The sequence below is a fragment of the Perognathus longimembris genome, chromosome 24, assembly GCF_023159225.1.
Source record: "Perognathus longimembris pacificus isolate PPM17 chromosome 24, ASM2315922v1, whole genome shotgun sequence".
Lineage (NCBI taxonomy): Eukaryota > Metazoa > Chordata > Mammalia > Rodentia > Heteromyidae > Perognathus > Perognathus longimembris.
Window position 1 is genome coordinate 30,905,230 of NC_063184.1, and position 27,913 is coordinate 30,933,142.

Below are 27,913 nucleotides of genomic sequence, written 5' to 3' on the forward strand. Positions count from 1 at the left end.
AGCTTCTATTTGTGTTCCCCCCTTCCCTTTCCTGTGTCTTGGGGCTTTTGAATCTTGTACCTCTTTTTTGTTCAAGGCTAGGGCTCTACCACTTGAGCCAGAGATCCACTTCAGGCTTTTTTTTTGGGGGGGTGGGGTGTGCTTAGTTGGAGATAAGATTTTCATGCACTTTCCTGCCTGTGGTGGTCTCAAACCATGATCCTCAGATCTCAGCCTCCTGATTAGCTAGGATTGCTGGCATGAACCACTAGTTCCCTGGCGCTGGTGACATGCAAACCTTCTTGGTTTTTTTTTCTAACATGCAAAGCTGAAGTAATAATTCAAAGTATCATTTTGAATAATAAAGAGATGGGCGACAGAATGCCTCACAAATAATGAGGGTTAAATCAACTGTGGCAACTAGTGTTTCCACATGGCTCTTGCTAAGCTCTCCTGTATTGCGACAGTCATGGGGGTTGAATAAGACAAATGTAAATCAAAAAATTCCATCTAGATAGAAGAAAGAGGATCCCACTGTCTGGCAAAAGGAAATGCGATAATTTTGCCAGCTATCGCTTAGCTAGTAGGATTGACCAAAACCCTGGCTGGTTTGATTCCGAAGCGCTTGTGTTTTTCCATCTTCTGAGATGATCTGTACGAAGTTGAAGGGTGATCATTGTCTCTGCGATTTCCTTTGCTTTCAAGATAAAGATGCCTATGTTACCTTTGTCCCAGCTGCCCAGGACCACAACCCCACTGCAGGGCTTCAGCACCCTGGTCCTGTTCTTGGCTGGCTGTGGACCCAGGGATGGGGCAGGGCCCAGGGGAAGCCCCTGGCACTCTGGTTATGGCTCTGGGCTGCCCTCCTGGGGGCTTTAGTCCTTGGCAAGCCCGTAGTTGAGCCACTCAACGACAACTCGGCTTCACAAAGCGAAATTACTGATTTCAGAACCAGGAGGAGGGCAGGGACTGGATTGCAGAAAAGAAAGCATAGTTGTGGTTGTCATTGCCTTTTCCTTCTCCCAAATGGGAGGATGATCTGCGAAGGGCAGAATACTCCAGGAAATATGGTATGGTGGCTGCCGTCTGTAACTTGAGCCTGGAGTCCCGAGTAGAAAGTTCCCCAGGAAGACCTGTGGCCCCCGCCCGGGGCAAGAATGACCGCACCCGGGAGCCCGCCACCGCGCGCGCTTGCTTTCCCGGGCTCGGGGGCCGGGTCGTGGGCTTCCCGGCCGGGGCTCCCGGGGCTGTCGGCGCGCGCGCGCGCGTGGAAGCGGAGGAGGCCCAGGCTGGTGTGGGAGGCGTGTGCGCTCACACGTCGGACCTCACCCACCCCGGGCCGGCGTGGGGCCGCGCGTGCGGAGCCCCGGGCGGGACGGGACCGGGCGGGGGGGGGGGGATCCGAGTCCCCGGGGGGGCAGGGCGCGCGCGGGCCGGGGTGGCGGGGGTGGGGGGCGCCCGGGGGCGCGGGCCGCGGGGCGCTGCGGTCCGGGGACGTGAACCCGGGATTCTGCCCCGGCGGCACGTGACTTCCTAGTTGTGTTCGGGACTTCCTCGGGACTTCCTCGGCGGCGGCGGGCGCCCGCGCCCCGGCCCAGCGCGCCCCGGCCCAGCGCGCCCCGGCCCGAGCCCCGGAGCCCCGGAGCCATGGTGTCAGTTGCTTTTCTCTCTCTCTCTCTCCCGGGCCGCGGCCAGCGTGCAAGGATCTCGTGGCTCCAGGCCGCGATCGGAAGCTGAGCACCGCGGTGCAGATCTCAGTCATCCAGCCCGGGGAGGAGAGCGTCACCCGGTACTCCAGCACCGAGACGGTGGAGGTGAGCACGCGCGCGCGCGCCCTCCCTCCCTCCCTCCCTCCTCCCTCCTCCACCCCCTCCCTCCCTCCCTCCCTCCCTGAGCACAAGTTAACCCTGTGGTCTAGAGCTGTTATTTTCCTGTCACCTAAGGAAGGAAGCAGCACCGGGGTACCTGTGGTTACCAGAGGCGCGCACCCCTGGTTTCCATCACCGGGAGGAAAGAAATCACCCCCGCTTGATGGAAAAGACTTTTTTCCCTTCCACACACCACTTGTCACACGGAATTCCCCCAAACCCAGAACACAACAAGGCAAAGAGGAGCCCTCCATGGGAACTGGAGTGGGGTGAACTGCACTCACCTTGGGGTGGGGATGGGGTGGGGTGGGGTGGGGGGGGGAGAAGTGGTGCAAGGACCCCGCCAGGAGGGCTTCCCTGGGTCCTTCAGTGTGATTTCTAGAAGCCGCTGGTCTCTGTCTGCTGCGTGTGCGTGTGTATGTGTGTGTGTGCGTGTGTGTGCGTGTGTGTGTGTGTGTTTCAAAGGATGATGGGTTTCCAAGAAAGGCAGGTGGATGAGCCTGAGAATCCGTGATGTTTCCAGGCAGAAGGTGTGGACGGATCGCTCCTCATGATGAGATATTTCCTACCAACAGTCAGGGTTAGTGATAGATGGCTCGGATGTGTCAAGAGGAAACTTGTTGTTGTGCTGGATCCAGTCCAAAAGAGGAAGTGCTTCCGCTCTGCTTGTTTGGTTTGGATCCCACGCTGCATGCATGGCGTGACTGGGGAGAGACCTGGAGAAAGCTGGCCGCGAGTGGGCCCCTCAGGTTTGCTTGCTTTCCTTAGACTTGTCGCCACGGGGACCGCTTGGCGCGAGGAGGGGCCGGTGGCACCTTGTAGGCAGCGGGCTCCGGACCTGGCTGCCTGGGGTGGACTGTGCCTGCTTTGGTGGAATGAGTGATTCACGCTGGCCTTGAGTCACTTCTCTTATGGGGCTGACCCGGATCCTGTCTGCATCCCTGATTCTGCACTTTGGAAACTTTTGAGTTGGGTGGTGATGGGGTGATGTGCTGTTAATGCCGCAGCGGACTGAACACAAAATAGCCTCCCTCCTAAAGCTCGCTTGGCTGAAGTCATAAAACGGTTCTGAAGAGTATTTTCAAGGACTATTCTGTTTTGTTTTGTTTTGGTGCCAGTCCCGGTGGGGCTTGAACTCAGGGCCTGAGTGCTGTCTCTGAGCTTTTGTGCTCTGCCACTTGAGCCACAGCTCCACTCTGGCTTTCTTGGTTGTGACTTGGAGATAGGAGTCTCACGGACTTTTTTTGCCTGAGCTGAGTAGCTAGGATTTCAAGCATGGGCCACAAGCACCTGGACTATTATTTTTAAAAATTTGCCAAAATTTAAAACGTACATACTTCTGTATTGATGCGGTTTTTCTTTTTCTTCTAAGTTTTATTGTGGTCAGTTGCATATAGGAAGTATTATCTTTCGCATAAAAGTAATTTCTATTGGATCATTTCAAAAATTTATATTTGAATATGTGTTGCTATATTTTGGCAGTTTTACTCATTGTGGATCCTCGAAGAGCCAAGGGAAACTGCATTTTGCTTTGCAAGTAAAAGAATGGAAGAAGAAATAAGTGGCTGAGAGAATAGCATGAGCTTTTAGAAACTTCCATAGACAATTGTGTGTGTGTGTGTGCAAGTATGTGTGTACATGCAATGTGTATATGTGTGTAAAACTTAAGGTTGGACATCACCTCTTTACTAATGCCTTCTAAGGAATTGAAATATTCTGTTTGCTACATCCTGAGCTTCTAATCCGTCATATTTAGTTTCTTACATTAGTTTTTGAATTGGTTTGTAGGAAAAAAAAATGCACCACTGAACCTCAGAAAGCAAATGCTGTCAGTGCATAGGTTAGATAGCATAGAATTACCAAATAAAGCTGAGAGAATAGCTTGCATTTAGTGTCGCCTACCTGCATAAAGTATAGGTCATAGCGATCTAACTATATCCTCGTTAAGTACGCTTTCACTTGACTGACATCGGGCCTGAAAGAAAGGTTAGGCAGCAAGTAAAACGCATGTTTTCAAGACTCATCATTAACTGCGCTGACAATATAGAAACCCATGTAGTGGTACAATCCACACAGCTCCACGGTGCCTTGCGCCGGGACCACCACGGCCATCATTGGCTGCCTGGAGCCCCCTTCAAGCGGAACCATTTTCTAGGAGAGCGGATCACGTTCAGCATACTTGTGCGTCCTCGCGTGCTGTTGCCTGCAGTTGCTGCTTTACTGAATCCAAGTTGTCTGCATGTGCTATTTCAGGGAACAAGAGACCCACTGTTTCTGACTGGTGTCATATTCCCATCCGAGTACCCCATCTTTGAGGAGACCACCATAAAACTAGCCGTGTATGACGTGAAGGACAAATTCCACGACACCGTAAGTACCCCAACTTCTCCCTTTCTTTGGGAAAATGAGACTTGTGCTTTTCCAAGTGTATGTATGGGCTTTGAGAGCCACTGGCATTTGTTTTTTCAAAGGTACTGGTCCCGTGTTTGTACTTGTCCCCCATTTGTAGTGTTTTGGGTGTTGTTCATATTCAGCTGGCGGATGGCCAAGATGGGCGCTGGCTGGAAGGGAAAGCCTTCAGCACAGATCTCTCTGTTTCTCATAGGCAGATGATCTCCTGGCTTATGGTTTTGTGGCTGTTGTTATTACTGTTGTGTTGATCTGAATGGGTGATATTGTGGGCAAAGAGCAGGTGAAAGAGGTTCAATAATAGTTAAAAACTTTCGAGATACTATAATTGTTCAAGGAAAAAAAAACCCCACGATGGATAAAGTGCTTTACTCTTTTTTTTTAATTGTTAAAGTGAAGTAGAGGGGTTATAGTTTCATACGTAAGGCAGTGAGTACATTTCTCATCAAAAAAAATTGTCAAAGTGGTGTACAGGGGGTTACAGTTTCATACATAAGGCAGTGAGTACATTTGTTATCAAACTTGTGTATCTCCCAAATCCCTCCTCCCCCACTCCAAGTTGTACAGTTGATTTATAGCATATTGTCTTGTAAGTTTTGCTGTTGCATTGGTTCTCCTTTTACCCTCTGTCTCTCCATTTTGATGTTCCCCTTCCCTTCCTTAGTTCTGATAAACGTATATATAATACCCAGGCTACCAAAATCAGTTACAGTGACAGCATGGGTAAAAGCATAGGGAAGAAAAACAAAAGACACAGGCATAATTTCCCATAGTGCATTGAAAGTAACAACAACTCTTAACAATATATTGTTTTGAATACTATATGGACAGAAATCTCTTCCATTTTTAATGTCATTGTGATTGGCACCCAAGTCAACAGAGAAGGTAATAAGTCTAGGATGATACTTCACTTGATCTCTTTGCATTAAGGCCATGAAAAGTCCTGATGGTCTTTCACTATATAGATACTTGGGTCTTCCTACATAGTGGAACATCCTTCTAGTGCTTTCCACTCCCATGTGGGCATTTAGGTGCTGGGTCCAGTCCCTAGTGACCACTCATACAATGCCTGGGCAAGTAAGAATGTTACTATGCTGATATTGATGAGGAGTAGCCCACTCCATTAAATCTCTCCCAGCAGAATGAACTTCCAGGCAGGGCATGGTGGAAATCTTAATGGTCCACGGTGGTGGCAGGCACACCAGTGGGCTCCAGGAACGTTGTAGCTAAAACTAAGAGAGGCTACGGAGCCAGGAACCACACACTGCCTCATCCAGGGAAAATATAGCCCTACCCTTCACGCTGCTGACGTCGACTCCTGTGTAGCACGAGGAGAAAGAACTTGCACTCGATCTACCAATGGGAATATTTAGTAGAGGAAAGGTAATTTAGGTCAAAGGGATTTCCTCTCAGCCCCGGTAAATGTTCATTTCTCTAAGGAACATTTGCAAACGTTGATTTCCCTATTGTAGCACAGGTTGCCTGATAAATGCATCGTACATACAGAGAACAGAAATAATTATGGTGGTCTAGTGAAGTTATTAAGAAGGAAGGTTCTGCAGACAGACTGTCTGGATTTATTTCAACTGCCAGCTCTGTGACTCTAGGGGAGTTAATGTTGGGTTCCTTTATTATTCTATTTATTATTATTATTATTATTATTCTATTACCTTGTGGAGTTGTTACAAGGATTGAATGAGTGAGTGCATGGAACTGTTTACAAGACTAGCTGCCTTAGCGTAAATTACCAAATGTTAATTTACTGTAGTTATTGTTTTTGCTGCCAGCTCCTAGTTCTCCATACACAGTGAAAGTCAAACCAGGGACTATTAGCCAAAATCGCTATCTGTATTTAGTGTCTTTGGTTTTCTCAAGTGATCCTATATTTGCTGCTTCTGATTTTTCTGAGAAAGAGGTAAGAACTTGGGCTAAGGCAGCAACTGAAAAGGGGGAAGCAAGCAGAAACTCTGGGATGGTAGGTCCCGCAAGGCATACGATTAAACCCAATCCGGCAATAGTCCCAAGGTGTAAATAAGACAGAGAGCATGGAAAGGACAGAAATCAAGAAAACGCTTTATAGCTGAGATGCCAAGGTTGCCTGTTATGTGCTTGTGTTCTTTTCTCCTCCAGGCTCTTCGCTGTATATTGATGCTCTAGAGATGAACAATTTTCTTATGCCTTAATTATGTTTCTTGTTGACTTCAGTGCTGGAAACTAATTATTTGGCATCTCTCAAAGACTTGCCTCCTTTATCAGAAGTGCTATCACAGAAAAGGATGGGATCAAATGGAGACCCTGCTGTGAAAGAAAAAAAAATTTTGAAATTTGAAAATACTTAAGCAATGCAAACAACTTTTGTTTAGCAAATGCTGTTAATTAAAGCATAACCTTTTCCCTAAAATAGCTAACAATTAGCTTCAGTGATGGAAGTGTAAATAGAAGCACAGTTCGTTAATATTCCAAGAGCCCCAAGGGCGTGTGGCTCATGCCAGCATCTTCTTCTCATTTGCCATGGTTTCTCCTTTGGGGTAGGGAGGTAAAGCAGGTGATCCAGTGCCTAAAATCACCAACCTAGATTCTTTAAGATCATAATGTTCTTCAGGCACAAGGCATGGGGCTGTGAATGATGCTACATTTTTGGATGACTCATGAAACATACGCATGCAGTTCAAAGTGTATTTGATTCTATCAAATGATCAAATTAGACCGACTCAGAACAACGCAGTCTTCTGTATAGGTAGATTACTAATTCGTTAAGGCAGGTGACTGACTAATCTGCTTGTGTTTTCCTATTGAGTTTATCACTATTTAGCGTGATGGGACAGATGTATGACTTCGCCATTCCTTATTAATTTATTTACCTACTAGTATTACGTGTGTTCAGAGAGGAACGATGGCCTTTCCTTCTGTGTCTCCCCACCCGCATTCAGCTGTTACTTATTACCAGTTGTTGTTCTTCTAACCTTCGAAATAGCCAGACCTAAGCCTGCTCGCCTTGGTGATTACAGCAGAAATACCATGGCATCACAGCCAGTGGGAGAGGGGAACGGTTGGTCTGGAATGTTCCTGGTTCCCTCCTGTGGCATCTCAGCTTCACCCTCAGTGTTGGGGCCTCCCGGTGTGGCGGACAGGCAGTGCTTGGCGGATGGAATGGAGTTTGGTGTAGCAGGGGGGTGGAAGGGGGTCTCGCGGTTGTCCTTAAGATTGGAGTGACATTTTGATTCTTAGCATGGATTGCTCTAATAACTAGCTGTTTGTTGAAGACCGGGAAACTGTTTAAGCTGGCTAAATTATCATGCCTGGAACGCATTGCCCCATTTTCCAATGAAATGGCAATACTGGGGAAGGCTTCTTTCTACTGCGCTGTACAGGTGGCGGCTTTCCCGCGGCTCTGCATCCACATCCAGAGCGCAGGGAGCTGGCCTCTCCCTGAGGAGTGCTTGCCTGCGACCTCACCGGGTCCCGCCTCCTCCAGCCACTCTGTCTACCGGGGAGGACTGAGCATCACGAGGAAGCACTGAGGAGAGCCGTGGGGGCAGCTCTCCGGGGCTCTGCATCGAGCCCGTGATGGAGACACTCGAGGGTTTATTCTTGCCCACAGAAATCGCATGGGGTATATATCCTCTCAGAAGGTTTTTACCAATCTGTTTCTTCGCTGTAAGGAAGCAGAACGGGAAGGATAGGTTAACTCGGAACTGAACAAACCAGGTGGGGAGCAGCTGCTCTTTCTTCCTTTTGTCATTTCTTCCCTTTCTTGGGAGGGGGGTGGGGAGGAACGAAGGGATATGCCAGGAATCAAACCCAGGACCTTGTTCATGTGGGGCAAGAGCTCTACCACGGAGCTCTGCCTCCAGCATCAGAAATTCATTCAAGAGCCCTTTATGAGTATTGTACTAGAAATGTTTGAATTGCTGGTACATAGAAAACATCATTGTGATTATGCGGGGCGGGGAAACGGGGGGACAGAAAGCTCCCATAACATGTTTTATAGAGACTGGGTAAGCTTAGTACCCAAACCTGATGAATGTTTTAACAAACAAACTATAATTACATTTCAATTAAAAACAAGTGAAGGAATGGAAATTGAAGACGACTGAATAGAATTCATCTACATGAGAAAAAACTACTTGAACCAGGCAGAGTTTATTTTCAGAAGCATAATTGTTCAATATTACTGTGCCAATCAATATAATCCATTTTGTTAATAACTATAGGAGAAATCTCAGTGCTAAAGAGGTATTGGATAGTGTGGCAACATGGATAAGAAAGGAGAAATTGATTAGTAGAAGATAATAAAAAAATCTATTCCAATAAAATGATGGTAAGTATTCTCAACAATTAAGTGCTTAAATAATTTTAGTTAGACACTAAGTTAACCATGCCATTATTATTTTTCAATATTCACTACAGGTTAGAGGAACAGAAATGAGAAAATTATATTATTTAAGCATAAAATTTGAAAGCCAGAGATAAAACTGTTTTCTAATGATATGAAAGCCCCAAAGAATTTAGTAAATAAAAATCCAATATGATTAGTTGGTAAGTTGAATACAATTTGGTTGGATGTAAATGAACTTATTTATGAATCAATAACTTCTCCCTTTTATAGAAAGGTATAAAATCTGGAAAAGCATAAAAGCTCACAGAAAAATATGCAGAAAAATCTTTACAAATGTAAATGTAAATGTAGTGTGTTGCAAGGGAAGGGCCAACAGAAATGGACCACATTCAGTGTATCAACTTAATGCAACTTTAAGTGAGATATCCAGAGTTCTTCATGTAGACAGGGATGTTGGAGACTAAATAAAATCTGCTTAAAATTTATGGGGAAAATCAATACCTAAGAATAACCAAGGACAATTTAAAAAGAGCAGTAAGGCTTGCCTGATCAGACATCAAATACAACATAGAACTGCTTTAGTAAAGAGGAATTCAAGGTTTGATCATAAGGATGGACACACAGAGATACTGAGCAGCTTGTCTGACCCACAGGCAGGCTCCAGGGCTTGTCATCACTAGCTGTACTTCATATTGTTTTTATTCATCATTTAAGAAAAAAGATGGCAACATAAGTACACATGTGAAAGAAAATATTATAGTCCCATCATATTCTATATACAGAAATATATTTCAGGTGCATCAATTAAGCATGGAAAATTAAACTACATTAAACTCATACAAAAACAATTCAAGAGGAAGTTTTCTAAAGAATGTGAGTACAAAAGAATGTATATGGTAACTTATGAGCATGATAGAGACATTTTACATTGGAATACATCACAAACAAGAGAGATTAAATAGATATGAGAGATTATTTGCAATTTAGCAATTATTGTGATAATCCCCATAATATGTAATTATAATATGTAAGAAAATTGGTCAAAAGTTGAACAAAGAATTAAAGCAACTGTCTTCAGACAAAGGATTCTAAATCAAAGAAATTTGAAGACAATATTCTACTTGTCTTTCCTTGGAGACACAAAATTAGAATAATGAGATGATTGTTAATTGTTTACAATAAGACTGGTGAAAAGTTTAAAGACTGTTAATGGCGAAGATGTGAGAAAATTTTATTCTCATATATTACTGCTTACATGTTAAGTTTTTAATTAAAGAAAGTGGTCTACCAGAAGGTATTAAAATTAAAGTTAATGCATGGTTAATCCAGGGTACTAGTCTTAGGTACCAAAGTCACAGAAGTAAAACACCAAGTCATAAAAACCTAGAGAAAAGAAGGAGTCATGAGAGTGAACACTTAGAAACAGAGTGCGGGCGTGTAGGGCAGGGGAATGTGTGAGAACATCATGGTACTTCCACAAATCCTGAAGCCTGTAGGAATGAAGGTACCATGACAGGGAGATCCAAAAACACCTGAAGAGAAGAACCACATTGAACGATAAAACGGAACAGAACAGGCTGGTTCAGAGAACAGGAACTTTTCATTTTTAAAAGCACTAAAAATGCGTGTATATACATTACATAGGTGGGTGTTGTTTGCATCTATAGAGAATGTAATTGGGAACAGTTATCATGAACATAGAGCAAAAGGTGGGAGCATCCTTCCCGTACATAGAATGGAGGAGGGGAGGAGCGGATGAAGAAGGGAGAGAATGGAATGGCCGCGTGAAGCTGCATGTCAGGGCCGTCGCTCTTCCACCGGAAGGACCGCTGTGGACACCTGACAGTCCTCGCATGCTGTCCTGTGGGCTCTGGAGGCGTGCAGAACCTACGCGCTGTGGGCGGTCATCCGTAGGGAGTGAAGGCAGCCACGAGAGCTACGTGGGCGGGTTCCCGCAGGGGAGGAGGCAGTGGCAGACCCTTGGGCTCATTCATGAAGGCCTGAACTAAGTTGGGGTAAGCTCGTCGGGGTCAGTAGGCGCTCCGGCAGCAGACGGGAACGCACCATCTTGGTAGGGTTTAACAGTCATGCTTACAAGTAGACCTGGGCGTATTAATTTACCCACCCCACAATTAAATAATCTGATAGCTGACCCAACAGTGACATGTAGGAGGGAAACTGAGGCCCTGAATTGCAAGATGGCTTATTTCTGTGCCAAGCTATTTCCCTCCCCCTGCGTGGGGATATTTATCTCTAAAGCCTCAAGCACTGTGCAGTTGCTTCCATTTGCCTAGTGGCTTAGGCCTCCGGCGCCGGCCTGGCCAGGGCTGTTGTGTCCCTGGGGCAGAAGAGCAGAGCAGCTGTAGGTACCGGTGGACACCGGGAGCTCTCTCGTGTGCACGGGGGCGGGGGGGGGGGGGTGATGGACATCTTGTATTGGCTTCCTAGGAGCGCTTGGTTCTGCCAAGCTGAAATATGATCCATTGCCAAAATATTTCTACTGCTCTGAGAGGATCAGGAGCTAGTCATTTAAGAGGTTAGTCTGCTTTGGCTAGGAATAGCTTTTAATTACAGTAAGTTTATAGACACCGCACGGTGGGAACAAAAGACAATTCTAAAGAAACATAGGCTTCCCTTGCAATCATTTGAATGCAATGATAATTGCAACGAGGTTGCGGCTGGTATTTAAATTCAGGTAAAACTTATTTTTAAGCTCACCGAGAAAAGTCACGTGTGCAGAGGTAGAAGGTGATGTCGTGCGCTGGGAAGGCTCCCTCTGCCTCCCCTTCACAAGGGTTGTCTTCCTCTTTGTGTCCAGGGCCCGGCTGCTTAGATCTCATAGCCTGGGGCGAGGGCATCTTTGGATGCGCTGCTCCTTGCGCCCTCGGGAGCTCAGTTCCTGTGTTCAGAATGATAGAGTCTTTCATACCAGTGAGGGGAAATTACTTTGTTCATTATGTTCATTTTTTAAAATTATCCTCATGTAGTTGTACGGGGCGGGGGGTTCAGTTTAGCATGTCAGTTTGTGAGTGTGATGTATCTTGATCACCGTTACCCCTGTCTTCTTTCCCTCCCAATCTGCCCAGCCCTAGTCATGCCCTCGTGTTCTCCGTCTCCCTTTCCACATCTGGTCATCGAATAGTATGACTGTATTCACCCATCTTTTCTCATTTCATTCATCTTCCCCAGTACTCTTCGCCTTGTTCTCTCCCGTGTAAACCTGTTTCAGCTTCTTGATATTCGTTTTGTTAAACTGTTAGTCCATTGTTCAATGGAGTTGCGCCATTAGAATCTTCCCCCGCCTACGCCATAGTTTTATCCATTTGTGTGTCTAGGAACAGGACCCTGCACGCGTTTCACGTGTGTTTATAATTCCGATCTAATTTTCACATGAGAGAAAACATGTACCCTTTGTCCCGCCAAGCCTGACTTATTTCACTGAACATAATTTTGTTTTCAGGTCCATCCGTTTCCCTACACATGACATCATGTTATTCTTCCTGATAGAGGAACTATAAAGCAGACACTACTTAATCAGATATTGGACTCCCAGTGATATGTAAAATTTTACAAGACACACTGTATTTTCCCCCACTTGAGAAAACAATCTTATATTCATAGGAGTGTCTTGAAAGCAGATTCCAAGAAAATATTAATTGACTAGGACTTAAGTAGAAGTAATACTTCACCGACCACAACCCTTCCCCCAAGCAGGGAATTGGAAGCATATGTTCAAGCAGCCACATTTGCTTGCTGTTCTCAAATTTCAGCTGAGACATAGTAAAATGTGCACAGCATCTTGATTGGATCTCAGAAGAACAAAGAAATGGGCCTCCTCAAACTCTAGTCTTATAGCTACATTATTTTAAACATGAACCTATACGGCGAGTAATTGTCACAGAATTGCATGTCTATGTATATTAAGTAAGACTTTATGCTTTCAATCATGGGTTCAGGTTCATTTGCAAACTAAACATAAAGCCTTAAATATACTCAAGGCAATGTGAATAGCCAGAGAATTTTTCTAGGCAGAAAAATTTTGGTTAAAGTGCGCTAAAATGCAGAGCTCTGACCTCCCTAGTGTTTTGCTTGTCTCCTCCTTTCCACAAAACGCATGTGGGATACATAGTTGCTTTTCCTTGGCATTGCTGTCTTCCTCTTTGACACCTTAAGAAAGTATTAAGAGAAGCCACAATAACAAACTGGAAATGAATTATTGTACTAGCCTGGCAAGGACAATGCCGAGCTGTAAGAGGCATTTGAAAACTCACCACGAGAGGCACATGCCGGGTTTCCTGTTACCATGTGGGAAACCAGACGCATGCAGTGTTAAAGCCAGCTGAACTAGAGAGGCTTTCCAACCCAGGATCAAGATCACAGCCCTTTGTCCTCTCACAGATTCCTTTCGAACCATGATGCCACCTTGCACACTGAGCACACTAGAGAGACAGAAGCTCCAGACATAGATCTGCTACTTAAGATAGGACTTTGCACGAATCGTCTCCTTGAGCAAGTCAGCTTCTGCAGCTGTGAAGTGGAGACTTGGATACTTGCTCTGTCTTTTGATTTAGAAATGGGAAAAAAAATGAACTAGAAATGCATGTGCCTGCGATACCTACTGTGCCTATTAATTCCGTACTCAGGGATGTCCCCCTTCCCTCCCCCTCCCCCCACCAGCAGCACTGGATTTCCAAGAGAAGTATTCATGGCTTGGTGGTACTAGAATCCACACGGTTGTCTGTGCTAGCTGAGCATTGACTAGTCTAATATCTCATCCATATTCTGGTCAGGTAATTTGTGACTGGTCAGGAGCTTGTGCTGATGTGTCCTTTTGATATATGCAGAGTGATGAATAAGAACCTACGTTTCCCCTGTTTTAGTATTTTACTTATTCGGATGCCCTGCATTCGGATACTCCAACAGTCATTTCCTGACTGTTTCTTTCCAAAAGGAGAGGAAAATGACAAACCATGACTTGCTAGGCACACCCACATTTTCCATTCTAACACGCCCATTGCAAAGGACCGTCTTCCTGTGGGTCTGTCTTCTAAAACCACACGTGAGGAGGAAGGATGAAAGAGAGAAAACTTTCCACTTTTTTGAGATCTATTTGCCAAGCCCTGCCTTCTCCTGGTGGGACGGACACTGAGCGTCTGCTTGCTGTCCCTCTTGGTCTCTCTTTCCGCTTGGAGTTATCGTCCAGTTTGACGTGTAAGGGATCATTCCCAAAAGCACGAAATGAAAGGGTTTTATGGAATTTGCCTTCATGGAAGGCATTTGTTAGTAGACACTTCTGTAGCCTGACCTCATGAAACTCATGAAAATTTAATCAGGGGAAACTGGTTCAAGCAAATTGTGAGATCACAGTTACCTAAAAATTGCATTAAAAATTCCTCCCCCCTTAAAAATGGTTTAACCAATTGGACTCCTAGAAGTATCAAAGATAGAATAGAAGGGGCAAATCCCATTACTTAATTACACATTGGACCAGAGTACAAATGGAGATAGTGCATGGCAGATTAATTTATATCTACCAGCACCCCCTTTAATAGCAGAGATAATTCTATTTGGGACCTTATACAATATAAAGATGAGATAAATGATAACATGTTAAGATGGAAATAAAAAAGGGCAGAGCTGCCTAGATCTACAGAGATGAATATTTTCATCTTCATTACCATAACAGAAAATTATTCATAGGGCCATTCTGAATCACAGCAAGGTTTCTAGGCTCTACATATCTGCTCATTTAATCTTTACTGGGCTATGGATAAATTGATATCATTCCTCCTTCCTCGATGAGATTGAAACACCCAAAGGACACTCACCTTAATTGCTGTAATTAAGTAGACTTTCTCAGATCTGAGCCAGGCCTCTTTAGCTACTGAGTCTGTGCTATTCTTAATCAGCCTATTCTAAAAGGAACATGAATGACCTGGCAAATAACATTTATTGTCTAGGTTTCTATTACATTTTGCCTCAAGAGTACTTTTACTTGCATATTTCGGATCTCAAAGTGAGGAATCCTAACCATTTTACAGAAATATATTTGTCTCTATGTAGTTGGAATTTATTATCATAGGTTTCCAGAACCTTAAAAGGTCAACCATTGTTACTCAATTCGTCTTTTCAAACAGTGTCTCCTCTATGAAAGGGCACCAAGCTATCGAATACAGATGCAAAAATACAATTTATGATACTGATAGAACTTGGCTTTTCTATCAGGCCTCTTTCCATTCCCTATGCTGCAATACACTGAGTCAGATTTCCAGTCGTAATTGATAGAGCCTGCAGCTATTTGAGACTGATCCTTGTTCTGGCAAAAGAAAGAGATGATTGCGTTTACAGCTGTCTGTTGTTCAAGTCCAGTAGACAAGTCTGTCTGGCCTTGTGTGTGTGCATCTGTATGTCTGTGCCTACATATTTTTCAGGCAACTTGTCCTTGGTCCGTTGTAGACAGAGGTGAACTTCTAAATAGGCAATTATGTAGTATACTATTTGTGTAGACAGCAAGGTCTCCACGAAGGAGTTGGGTGATGTTCACTTCGGAGACAAGAAGAGACTTTTCTGCAGAGGAAGTTCCTCTTTCCATTAAAAAAAAAATCATTCAAGGATTTGTACAGGAAGGTTTTGATTCAACGTGTTAATTTATGAGTAAGATGCATCCTGATCAATGTCACCCTTTCATTATCGCCCCCGTCACGTCCAACACTATCCATAGCCTCCATTTTCTAGTTCCATTTTCACTCATGTACACGGAATAGTCTGTCGGCATTTGCCCACCCATCCTCCCTCCATTCATCTACTACTGTCCTCTTGAATTTTCCACCTGCTGACGCAAGGTCCAGGTTCCTGGTTTTCATTTTGTTAGACCGTAAGTTAATTGTTCAAAGGCGTTATACCACTAGAATTCTACTCTCCTTTCCTCCGGTCCTGGAATATACTAGACTCTAGTTAATGTGTTTGTGTTTATGACCCCATACCACACACACACACACACACACACACACACACACACACACACACACGTGAGATCTAACTTCCACATATGAGAGAGAAATGTGGGGTTTTCTTCCAAGAGAGGGAATACTTCTGTTCATGATAGGAAAGAAAGATTCTCTTCCACCTTGTTTTCTATCCTTGAAAATGTGTGGTCCCGTTCAGAGGCCCACACTCCTATGAGCCATGAATAAGACACCTCCATGTTGGAAATGAAGTCAGGACTTGGTAAGGGCCCCCCTGACCTTGCTCTTAAACCTCCCCACTTTTTCCCTTTGCAGAACCGAATGTGTATAATATTTTCTGCCCTTATCATTACCATCCGAGTCTTTCTTTCTTTTACCCCCCTAATGTACAGCATTATATATAATTTGGGAAATCACTGAGAGTCTGAACTGTTTTATTATGGTGATTTATTTTAAAGGGAAATATAAAAGAGATTTAGAACTCTAGACAAACTCCGTGGGGACTCATTATGCATGGGTTACAGTGCTTCCTGAGAGTGTGTAGTTTTTTCAAAGCAAACTGCTGGACATTGTCCCAGACTCGTAATTGACTATTATGAGGACATTTATTTATATCAGGAAGATAGACACTCTGAATGAACAGACTTGGGTCTCAGTATTTATTATCCGTTTGTCATCTTGAGCTATTTAAGTACCTGAGTTCTAATATTGTTTAGGTAATTAATACGTGTATTACCACTGCTGTGTCAAGATACTCTGAATTCCTAGGCACTAACCAAAAATGTGTCTCTTTGACTTGTGCATCGTGCTCCAAGGAGTGAGGAGGGAAGCCACAGCAACAGAAAGCACATTTCCATTTCCTGGCGTTAATGTCAAGGAACAGTATTTTCAGTGTTCAGAGACATGGGTGCTTCTTAGGTCCCATCCGTCGCAGGCTTTTTATTTTTGTTTTTTGGCATTTTATTTATTTCTTTTTTTGCACCAGTCATGGCACACCCCTTTATTCAGATGAGGGACCCAAGAGTTTCGGCCATTCAGTCAAATGAAGTTCAGGCTGGGAATCTGTCCGTCCCTCCGTCCGTCCATCACACGTCCGTCCATCTGTCACGTCCAGGTCACATATCCGTCTTATCCGTCTGTCACATGTCCATCTGTCCACCACATGCTTGTCTGTCATATGTCCATCTGTCACATGTCTGTCTGTCCGTCACATGTCCATCTGTCTGCCACATGTCTGTCTGTCATATGTCTGTCCATTACATGTCTGTCTGTCCATCACATGTCCATCTGTCTGCCACATGTCTGTCATATGTCCATCCATCACATGTCTGTCTGTCTGTCACATGTCCATCCATCCATCACATGTCCATCCATCACATGTCCGTCTGTCTGTCACGTCACATGTCTGTCTGTTCGTCTGTCCTGGGTGGAGGCTCAGAGGAGCCAGAAATCCCATTTCTCACTGCGCACCGGTGTGACTGTCTGCCCGTCGTGGACTTTTCTAAGCTGTTTCCTCCTTTGATCCTTTCAGCTCAGCCAGTTTGAGTAGGCCGTTTTTGTCTCATCGCTACCTACCCGATACGGCAAATAGGACACCATTTTAGCTCGTAAAGACATGGTGACCACACAGCCTTTTGTTGAGGGCAGTATTACAGACTTCCTCTCTTTCCTTGTTAAACGACATCTTATTTATCCTGTTAGTTTTGAAATTTGATCAATCCGCAGCACATTGTATTCCTATAGGATCTATTCACGATAACATTTTTAGTTCAACTAAATTCACACTGAATTCTCTTATTTTCATCACACCAAGCAATGTGTTAAGAATCATGTGGATTATTGAGTGACAATTTTCTTATATATATTAGTTCATTTATGTAATTATATTCCACTTTATTTCCCCTTTTCTTTTGGGTGATTTATTCTCATGGTGGAACTTAATTAATGATTCTTTAAAATTAGACATAACTGACCCTAACAATACATTGTTAGAGCCACTTGTTTTTAAAAAAATTTCATACCAGATTTATGGTTGTCATTTTTATAATGGTAGGAAGACACTTTCAAAGATTATTGTTGAGTGAAGGTAATTATAGGGTCAATTTATATAATCAGGATGGAAGGCCTAAATGGAATTTACTGTGATTAAGTAGGAAAAAAAGAATTGGCTTTTGTGACCAGGATTAGTAATTTAGGCAGTAGACTCTTGAAAAACTTGGACTTAAAAAATAATTAAGTGATCTATTGTACAATCAGCGATCAGTTGTGTGATCTATGATGGTGCTTTGTGGTTTTCTGCCTCACCGAAGGCAGACGGCTTTTTTGCAAGGCATACTCGTGGTAATCAGTTGCTATGTGAAGTGACTGACATTGTGGATACACATCACATTTAATTGATGTGGCAATGGGCCTTCGACACTTATTCCTCGTAGTGTCAGAAAGCTGATAACTCCCAAGTCCTGATGAAAGATGGGGCTGCACCTGTGCAGACAGTTTGCGTTTCTTCCCCCTGACACTTGGAGGTTGTTTTCCTGCAGCAAATCATTTCTATGGAGAAGCATAAATAACAGCCTTCCTTCGCCGCAGAAGCCCACCCTCTCTCCCGCACCGGCTCAGGTGATTTGGCCTCTGGCTGCATCCATCCTAGTGAGAAGACTCAGCTCCATGGGGAACAAACATGAAATGCTTTTATTTTTCGCTAGCCTTTGCTCCCCTACCTTGTGATATCAAATCCCTTTCGATCACCTCATAACGTCCTAGGCACAGTTTTGCGGCTTTCAAGTCCTTTTTCCATTACTCACATTCTGCCTAGTTGAAATTCCAATTATGACTCTTCTATAGCACTTTCCTTCCTCACACCAAGGCTGGGCCGGAGACTCCACGACTCCCACAGTGAGGTGGTAGGCTTGATGTACTTAGCTCTTTCTTGTCTTTGAGGACAGGATTGGGGGTTGGTCTTTGACATGCCCCCCCCCCACCCCATATCTTGTTTCCCTGGTGTGGGTGTGGTGAAGTAGAAAGAAAGCTTTCCTCCGACATGACTGGTGCAGTTTTGGCATGTTATTGGTTGCTGCTCACTGGTGGCCTAGTTGGGTCTCTCATAGGGAAGATATGAGATTGTGGTAAAGGTTTGGGAAGAGAGGCGTGCTTTTCACATGGTTTTCTGCACCAGATTATGAGGGTACACCTGTAGCCGCTCACTGTGGGAGGCCCCTCAGCTGGTCAGCAGTTCTCCTGTGTGGGTGGGGTCAAGGTAAGGTGGTTCCAGTCCAACTATCTTTCCAATATGCCTATTTAACCATGGAAACTCAACATTGGAAGGATAGGTTATAATGACTCACCGAACTCACCTTCTGTGTTTTGTCATTTTTAAAAGTTTACATTCCCTTGGATTAGATGCAGGGAAGGTCAGAAGCACCCTCTGTATTTCAAATGGTAGCTAATGAGTTGCTGATCTCCCAATATCTGATCGACATTCTCCTAGATGGTTTCTTTTTACTACATGAGACAGAGGGAGTTTTATTTCCCATTAAGTCAAGGATTTGGGGCAAAAATATACCTCTCTTGAGGACCTCTTATCCGTCACCTTTCCCACTATTAAGAAAAAAAGAAAAAAGATTGATTTGAGAAGCCAGAAAGCTAAAGTCTGCAAATTAGGAGCTCTGTTGTTTCCAGTTCTACGTGGAATATGGAGCAGTAATATTGTTCACTTTCATCTTCCCACTAAGCTAATTAAATGAATCACCAACTTGGAGCAAAAGGAAAGCCCAGTTGAAGGTTGTTTTTCTATATTCCCATTGGCAAAAGCACCCGTGAAAGGTATTACAGAGAACAGGGACATAATAGAACTCCCCCTCCCACTTTCCTCACGCGCTCCAAACTCCAGCTTCCTTTTCACAATTCCACTGCCCATCAGCCAGAAGGAACCCCGTTAGTTAAATCAAATTCTTGCCCAATGTTTGCTTCAGCTAGGCAGAAGGCTGTGTGTGACTTTGTTCTTGTTCGTCTCAGATGATCCATGGTAAGGGGTGCAGATGAACCCTCCCGCCCCAGTTATCTTTCAGGGATGTTGAAATAAGATAAACGAGATAATACCTGAAAACATTTGGAAGCGAAGGACTGTGATGTATAAACCTAGGGCAACATGGCGTGAGATGCCACCTTCATCTTTCTTCCACAAGGAGACGTCTTTGTGCTGTTCTGAATGTAATGGAAAGATGGCTCGATCCCGGTGAGTCTTACATTCCTAGGTCCACTTGGCTGTCAGCATGAATGGATTATTTTTTAGGGAAGCAACAGCGTCTCTTTATGTTCACTTTCTACATCTCACACACATGCAGCAAAATAACACAGTTCGGTCCTCGGCACCATGTTGGTGAGGGGGCTGGACCTACGTATTGGCCAGGGAGTGGAGTCAAACCTTTGGACTTTAGAAAAATGTGCTTAGGAGACAGAGGGCTTAGAACAGTAGGAGAGTAGCTTAAAGAAGAATCAGGCAACCCGATGATGCCTGAAGAGGAAAATCACACACACATTCAAGCCATAGAAGGTAGCATGCGGAGGGAGGGTATGTGCATTATATGTACCCTGTATGTAACATTGCATGGGCATTTTTTGAACTATTTGTGGGACTACTGGGATATACATTTTCTGCCTAACATTTTACAAAATGTAACCTTTTTTTTTGTGGTGAGCTGACATAATTAACAGGCATTTTACCTCTCCAGTCAGCACAATCATCATCTTCAATCATTATCTAAAGTTATGTTTTCCTTCCCTACAGTGTGTAGCTCTCTGACCTGGATCCTATGAGATTTTCAGAATTAATATAGACATTATCCTATCCCAGAATGACCTAAATTCTTCACAGCCCAGAGAGGAATTTTAGCATTAATTACATCCAATGTATCCTAACTACACTTGGCTTTATAAGAGGAAGCAATGCTGGGAAATAAAAATGTCTGAAATGTATTTTCAGAGTAGCATTCCATGAATTTCCCAGGTCTCCAGTGTTTACCTCTATGGTGATGGCTTTACAAACACCTTTGCTGTGACACCTTTCTATCTAGCACGAAAGAACAGATGGTTTACATGAACAGCTGGCTTCTCAGACACACAACAGAGTAGTGAGGAATATTAAAAAGCATAAGTGAGCAAATTTTATAATTTGACCCTGCTTTTCTGTCTAGTAGATGGGCCACTCGTTTGCCCTTCTGAGCAGTGGGTTGTGAAGTAGTTTACCTTCATTACTGCTTGTGTGCATTTTTGTGTATCTTAACATTGGGGTCATGATTCACATGGATTTCAGAATCTCAAGGTCCCTAATGGGTCTGCTTTATGGCTAAAATCTCTACAAATAACATTTCTTTTATTATTTGCTTAAAAGCCCCTCTTACATATGTCATTTAACTCAAAAAGGAAAGACTCTGTAATGCTCAAGGATAAAGATTTGAAGTTCCTTTCTAGAAGCAATGCTGTGTAATAATAGTTATCACAAATCTCATCTTTAAAAGAAATGGGCACAAAAACCGAACCTAGGTAGAATAGGATTCAAGTTCAGCATGACCAAATAAACTTTGACATGAAGAAGAATTTCCTGCCAAAGAGAGTTATTTTATCTCAACAAGTTACTGCAGTAGGTTATAAGATATTGGGATCCTGAGAGCCTTGGGAAAAAAAATTGAGTCCAAATGGTACTGCATTGAAATAAAGTGGACACCATTCAGTGGATTATTCTGAAATTAATATCTCTCCATATCATGGGTCGCTGATGATAGTAAATGGAAAGAGAGGACATTTGGTCTGTTTTTTTAAATGAAGAGAGGACTGGGTAATAGAAGTTGGTGATCGTGCGAGGGATAAAGCTTGAGCCCGTAGTCAATGATTGGCACTTAGGATTATTTTGTGGTTTCATCTGTATGACCGTGACACGAGGGTGGGCTACTACCACTCATATTGACGGTTGTTACACAAGAGGAAAGCAAACAGGGTTCGGTTCAGTGTGTTGCTGGAGGAGTGGGATTTTCCAAGCATCCTGGGTCCAAAACCTTCTGTTCACAGTATTCTAAACAGACTTTTCAAGAAAGAGAAACCTTTCTGTAGCAACGGTCGCAAAGGTTATCTCCACACCCGAAGATAATACACCCTGTGCCTGTGGAGGGCTTTGGAGGGCATGACAACTCCATGCCATTGTCTGGATCCACTTTGGATGGCATCTGAACAGAGTTTTCCAATTCCAGCCAGAACGACCCTTGTGCTGAGGTCAGAATGACCACTTTGACGTGGACATTATCTGGAAAGGCAAGCTTACTTCCCCAAATGGATTGTTCCAACCAATAAGGGGTTTCAAGAAGCTTTAAAGTAGTTCTCTGAGCATTGTTCATTTGAGGCATGTCAATTTTGCTTCTAAGTCTACATCCACGGCACTGTTGAGGACGCAGTTGAGGATATAGTTTCTCAGCCTAGCTTTGAAGCGTTGAGGAACTTGGCATTTTTCAAAATTAAGTAGTTGTGTAAGGGGGTTTCAATTTCAGAAGTCAGGTAGAAGTACATCTTGATTAGTGTCATTCTCCATCATTCGCCCTCATCTTTCCCCAGCCCATTCCCAGCTCAGGTTGTGCAATTCAAGTTTGCATATTGTATATTGAATATGTGTGTCTAGTGTTTGATCATCCTTCCTCCATTCCTATGCCCCCTCCGTGTTGGTAACTGGAGGTAAAACCACAGAATCATAAGAAGCTAATGCCGCAAAAGATAGCAGAAATCATCCTTTTCAGTACTCGTGTTCACAAGTACGGAGCTTTCTAGAAGACAGGGAGGTGCTTCTCATCCCTGACTGAATGCATTGCTTTTTCCTAAAATCCTTCAGTAGCTTTCCACTGGTTGGTTGGTTAATTGATTGATTGGGTGATTGACAGGGCTTCACTATGTAGAAATGTAGCCGAGGCTAACCTAAAACCCACGACCCTGACAATCCCGCCTCTGCCTTTTGAGTTCTGGGATTACAGGAATGTACCACTATACCTAGTGTCAAATTCTTTTTCATCTAGTGCCCATCTACATTTATAATTTCTCTTTTTAGGTCTTACAGTCTCACACAACTGGATTGCTCTTTAAAAAAAAGTTAAATCAACCTTCACTCTCCTAAACTCTCTCTTTACATGGAATTTTTTAACCTGTATTTGGTGAAAATATCATTTTTTTTTACATTTTATGTTCCCTAATATAATTATCTTTCTCGTGTGAATTTAGTTTGTTATTCATACCTCCTATCCAGCAATTTGTAATTTCAGACACTGTAAGTCAACCATTTGCGTCATCCAAAAATTTTGCTTTGCACTTATTAATAGGAAAGATTCTAGAAGATAAAAGTATATAGTTCACGTATGCGTAGCCCTGGTGGCATCTATCTGCGAGTGAGCTTTAATGCAATGCATGCATCTCCATCGTCATCCTGCCCATGTCCCTTGAGGTGAAGAAGATGTCTTCCTGTGTGGAGAATTGGTCATGGTTCTCTTTGGGCATCAGAGGATTTCTTCCCATGAAGTTAATTGGCTGGTTTGAGGATCACGGCTTGGAGTTCATCAGCCTCACGCTCTGATAAGCTGAATGGCTTCGCGAAGAGTGCAGGATTACTGCTTAGAATGCCTTCGTCTTGCCAGCAATCAGTAACTTTCAATCTGCTTTCCTTGTTACATAAAGATTTGCTTTAAGACAGTAATTGGTTTCCTGAGTTAAGAGGGTCGTGAATCTTCAGAGTAGGTGAGAATATAGACACAATAACTAAACTGACCAGATACAGGTTAAATTCTGTAAAATATTCCAGCCTCCCCTTCTTCCCCCATTGTAACTAGATTGCAGGTTTTGCGAATAGTTAGGATGCACACAGACTTAGCGTCCGTATAGGCTCTCATTGCTAGAATACAAAATAAGTAATTACCAGGGCCATGAGTATCACGTGTTTGCGTAAATACATTTTCTAATGAGAAGGGGGAGGAGCGGGAATCGACCTTCCATTCTACCTCCCCACTGTGCTCTTGTGTCCAGAATAGATCAGGTAAGATGCCGTTGAAGTTCCTCCTACAAAGGACGGAGACCATTTTCCCACCTTTGGAGTGTGGCCTGTCCTTCCATCGTGCTTTGGTTGGGAGAATACAACACCAGGGATACATTGTGGTTTCTGAACCTTGGCTTCGTGAGGACTTACCAGGTTTTGCCTGTGCCTTCTTTGGAGGACTCCCAGCACCACGGGAAAAGACCGAATCAAAGACTGAATAGGGAGAGCATCCTGTATGTCCCGACTCCTCCATCCTTCCCACCTGAGCCCCCAGGCGTGAGAGTCAGGCCCGAGGTATCTGTCAGCCACTAGCTGACCCACTAGCAAACAGGACTAAGGATGAACTCACAGAACCGTGAGGAATAGTAAATCACCATTAGGCCACGCGATGCTGGGTTGCTTTGCTAAGTAGAATCAGGGACCAGGCACGTTAGCCACGTGCTCTGTGTATTTTGACGCAGCTCCCTGAACTCGGGTGTACAGGAGCAGAACCTGCCCATTTACCATTACAGGCAGGCTCCAGCCGCAGCTAAGTGAAGATGAATAATGTACAGAGCATTCCAGGGAAGAATTGGGCCTCTCTAATTTCAGCCTCCTACCTTGAAAAAGTAGGGTATTGTGTTAATGTAATTCGAGATCTTTGTGTTCTCCTTTTATCCCTCTAGCTCATTTTGGTAGGTGAATTCTCCAGAAGAATTGGAATTCATGGTTCTAATGTCCCCCTTTGTCCTGTGCCTAATACATTCTGGCCAGCTTATTCCTTGAGTCCCCAAGAAACATAAAAGAGACAAAATGGAGGAGGAGGAGTGTTTACAACGTTCAGAAATTCTCCCCTTGGCTGCTCCTATGAGAATCTGGCTCCTCCTTCCTGGCTATGTATGCCTATCCAAAGCTCTCTATGCCCCAAATTGCCAGAGTTACGGGAGAGAATGCTGCTGGCACCGGCAGGAAAATGATGTCTGCATGGTAGAGTCTGCACACTCACTGAATTTGTAGGTGTAAGAGTCATTGCACACGTGTGCTGGAGCCTGTGTCCCCAGGCTCTACAAGAACCTGTTACCCACGGCGCCCAATATGGTAGATGAAATGTAAGCAGATGGGAGTTTGCTGTTGAGATTTGTCTTCGGAGGTGGTTTGGGGCTGTTGCGTTTCAGGTCTCTGCAGCTGACTGATCATATGCATTTCCCTTCAGTTCTTAGCTGCTTGCTGGGTATTTTAGGTTTGGCTCTGTGACCTTGAGTAGAATTATGTCAATTTAATCAAAACAGTGGAAAAAATGACTTAGACTGCCAGAAAAGTTAGAGAGCACAATTTTATTTGGCATTGGAAAGAAATTGTTAAAGATACAAAGACGAAGAGTTTCAGAGTCAGAAAGCATGGTAGAAAATGTTTCTAATAAAGAAAATTGGGGTTCAGAAAACAAGGGCATGTACTCAAGGTCACAAAGCTAGTCAGTGGTGTTCCGTGACATTTTAGAATAAGCAGCCACTCTCTATTCTTGCATATTATTAGAAATTAAATCAGAGAAAGATCTATGGGCTCCACTATTATGGTCTGTGTAGCAGGCATGCCGAACGTTCCTCTGAATGATATTCAGATGAAAAGATACGGACATGGGTAGCTGAGCAGAAGCCATCATCATATTTCCCTAGTGTGGTTGTATTTGCATGTGTGTGGTATGCATCTCTGTATAAGTATAGGTAGGTAGACAAAAGCTAGATAGAAGAAAGAGGATATAAAAGCTAGATGATAGTTACATAACTAGGAAGGAAGATTCAATAAATAGACTGATGGAAGATGGTAGATTATAGGTAGATTAGATAGCTAGGTAGATTATAGGTAGATGAGATAAATAGACGATTAAAGATAGATGATAGATAAATGATAAGACAGGTAGGTAGGTAAATAGATAGATAGACTGATGGAAGATGATAGCCAGATTAAGTAAGTAGATAATAGATAGATGATAGAGAAATGATGAGATAGATAGATAGATGGAGAGAAACTGATGGGGCATGAAAGATGATAGGTAGATTAGATAAGTGTATACGAAAGGAGAGATGGTAGATAAATGATAGGATAGTTAGGTGGTGGGTAGATAGATAGATGGGTGGATGGTTGGATGGATAGATGCATGGACAGATGGATAGATGGATGAATGGATGATAGGTAATAGATGACAGACAGATGGATAGACAGCTAGCTAGGCTGCTAGATGATGAGCCCTGGCTTTTCCAAGGTGCTGATTTAGTCTGGTTGCCACATGGGAAGAATGAAGCATGTGAAGCAGTTGCCATGCTTGTCTCTTAGACCTCTGAAAGTTCTACTCCCATAAAACACAGTGCATTCAATGTTTTGAAATCTGCCACATCAGATTATCCTTTCCTGGTAGCCTGCAGTGTTTCTGCCTTTTTCCCATTCTCAGCCTTTAGGGGAAGAGCATGGAGTTCCCCCTAGAGGCTAAAATATATGCTTGCAACTTAAAGAAACAGCGTAAGAATTCCCAGGGTTTTCTTAATTTTTCTGATGAAAGTATTAGTATGAGCTTAACTTGCTGCCTTTATAAATTTTAACAGAAGGAAGTAGAATATTTCAGCTGTACTTCATTCGGAAAGATTTTCGGTGGACTTTTAAGTGAACAGAAGCACTTGTTAACTTTTTACCTTTTAATGTGTGATCCTTGAAAGCACAGGGACTTTGGTGACTCTGTCCCCACCATCTCCCCAGGCAAGCCATCTGGGTTTCGTTACCTGGATGATATGAGAGAGAGAGAGAGAGAGAGAGAGAGAGAGAGAGAGAGAGAGAGAGAGAGAGAGAGAGAGAGAGAGAGAGAGAGAGAGAGGAGAGAGAGAGAGAGAGAGAGAAAGAGAGAGAGAGAGAATTACAGATGCAACTGTAATCTGGTTCCCATGTGTTAGCTCTGATGACTGAAAACATGAGGATAGACGGAAACAGCTGAAGAAGAAAGTTTTCCCAGGTTCCGCCTGTACTTTCTCCCATTGTCTCCATGCTACCTGCTGTAGAAAGACATGGGAAAATACAGGACTTTCTTCCTCTTGATGAGGCTTTGCTGCCAGAGCCTCCTCTTGTCCTCTAAAGGAATTCCTGTGATTTTCAGAAACACAAAGCAGTCTTTGGAAACACAGTCACTGCACAGACAAAAGGAAAAAACACAGTGTTTGGCCAAGCAGAGTAAGGAAACTCCTGTCTGGAAAATTTTCCTGTGTACTCCAGCAGGAAATAGTCATTACTTTTATTTTAGACAGCAGTATCCATAATCCTGTTCATGCCTGTAGCCTCAGAAAATGCAAAAGAGAGAGATACTGTACTGGGTGCTTTGCTTTTCCAGTTTTCAGTTTACGTAAGGTCACGAGTATGTCTCTGTCATTCATCAAGATGCTCAAATTTAGGAATGATCATAGCCTATTGGACCACAAGCATGAGGCTACATCTTCATTTTAATGTTTGAAACCATTAGGAATGATTGCTTCAATGTGAAAATGAACCTAAGATCTGACTGTCAAGAGCTGTGTTCATCTGGCCACCTGGTAGACCACACACGTGAGTTTTGATTGAACACATCAAATATCCGTGAGAGCACTTCATTCGCTTTGGAAATGGAAGCAATTGCTATGCTTTCTGGATCCCCAGTGGAGTTTGAATGTTGAGTTCGAGTCTCAGGTTTTCCTCAGACCAATCAAGTCCTTAAGAAAATGTTGGCTTTGGGAAGTGGAGACAGTAATTCTTGCTCTCATCGACCCAGAAGGGTGATGGAATTAATAGGAACCCATTCAAGAGATAGACATCAACATCAGTTACTCAAAAAAATTTATTTAGTGTAAGTAAGTTTTGGCTAGATTAATGTTGTCAAGGGAACTGGAGGGTCAAAAGAGCTCTTTAGCTGGGTGTTGGTGGACCAGCCTGGAATCCTAGCTACTCAGGAGGCTGAGATCTGAGGATCATGGTTTGAAACCAGCCTGGGTAAGGAAATCTGTGAGAAAGAGAGAAAGAAGAAAGAAAAGCATAGTTTTATAAACACTAACATCGTTGCTTTTTTAAATCTTGAAAAATAATAGTGTTTTTAAATGGTTTCCATGTTGCCCAATATCTTCCTGATACCAAGGTACCTGATCGATACCTCTCATGAGGGTTTTTTTATGTTTGAAGTTCAATGGCTCAGGCATAATATACTTACTCTGCCATACTGAAGTAAAGATGAAAACATTATGAAGCAAAAGCCTAGGGTGAGAGAAGTGAGTTGGGATTTTGAAGTATGTTGATAACATTAGTGCTGTGT

At 43.5% G+C, this 27,913-nt stretch overlaps 1 protein-coding gene across 7 annotated transcripts in view; it reads left to right on the top strand.

Moving 5' to 3' along the window:
- Positions 1-27,913, top strand: part of Inpp4b (inositol polyphosphate-4-phosphatase type II B) — a 305,059-nt gene that overhangs the window by 89,702 nt on the left and 187,444 nt on the right. For all 7 annotated transcript variants that reach the window (XM_048333627.1, XM_048333628.1, XM_048333629.1 and 4 more), the window contains exons 5-6: positions 1,675-1,793; positions 4,101-4,217. In XM_048333627.1, coding sequence (XP_048189584.1) covers positions 1,675-1,793; positions 4,101-4,217 — 236 coding nt within the window. The remainder of the gene's footprint in view (positions 1-1,674; positions 1,794-4,100; positions 4,218-27,913) is intronic.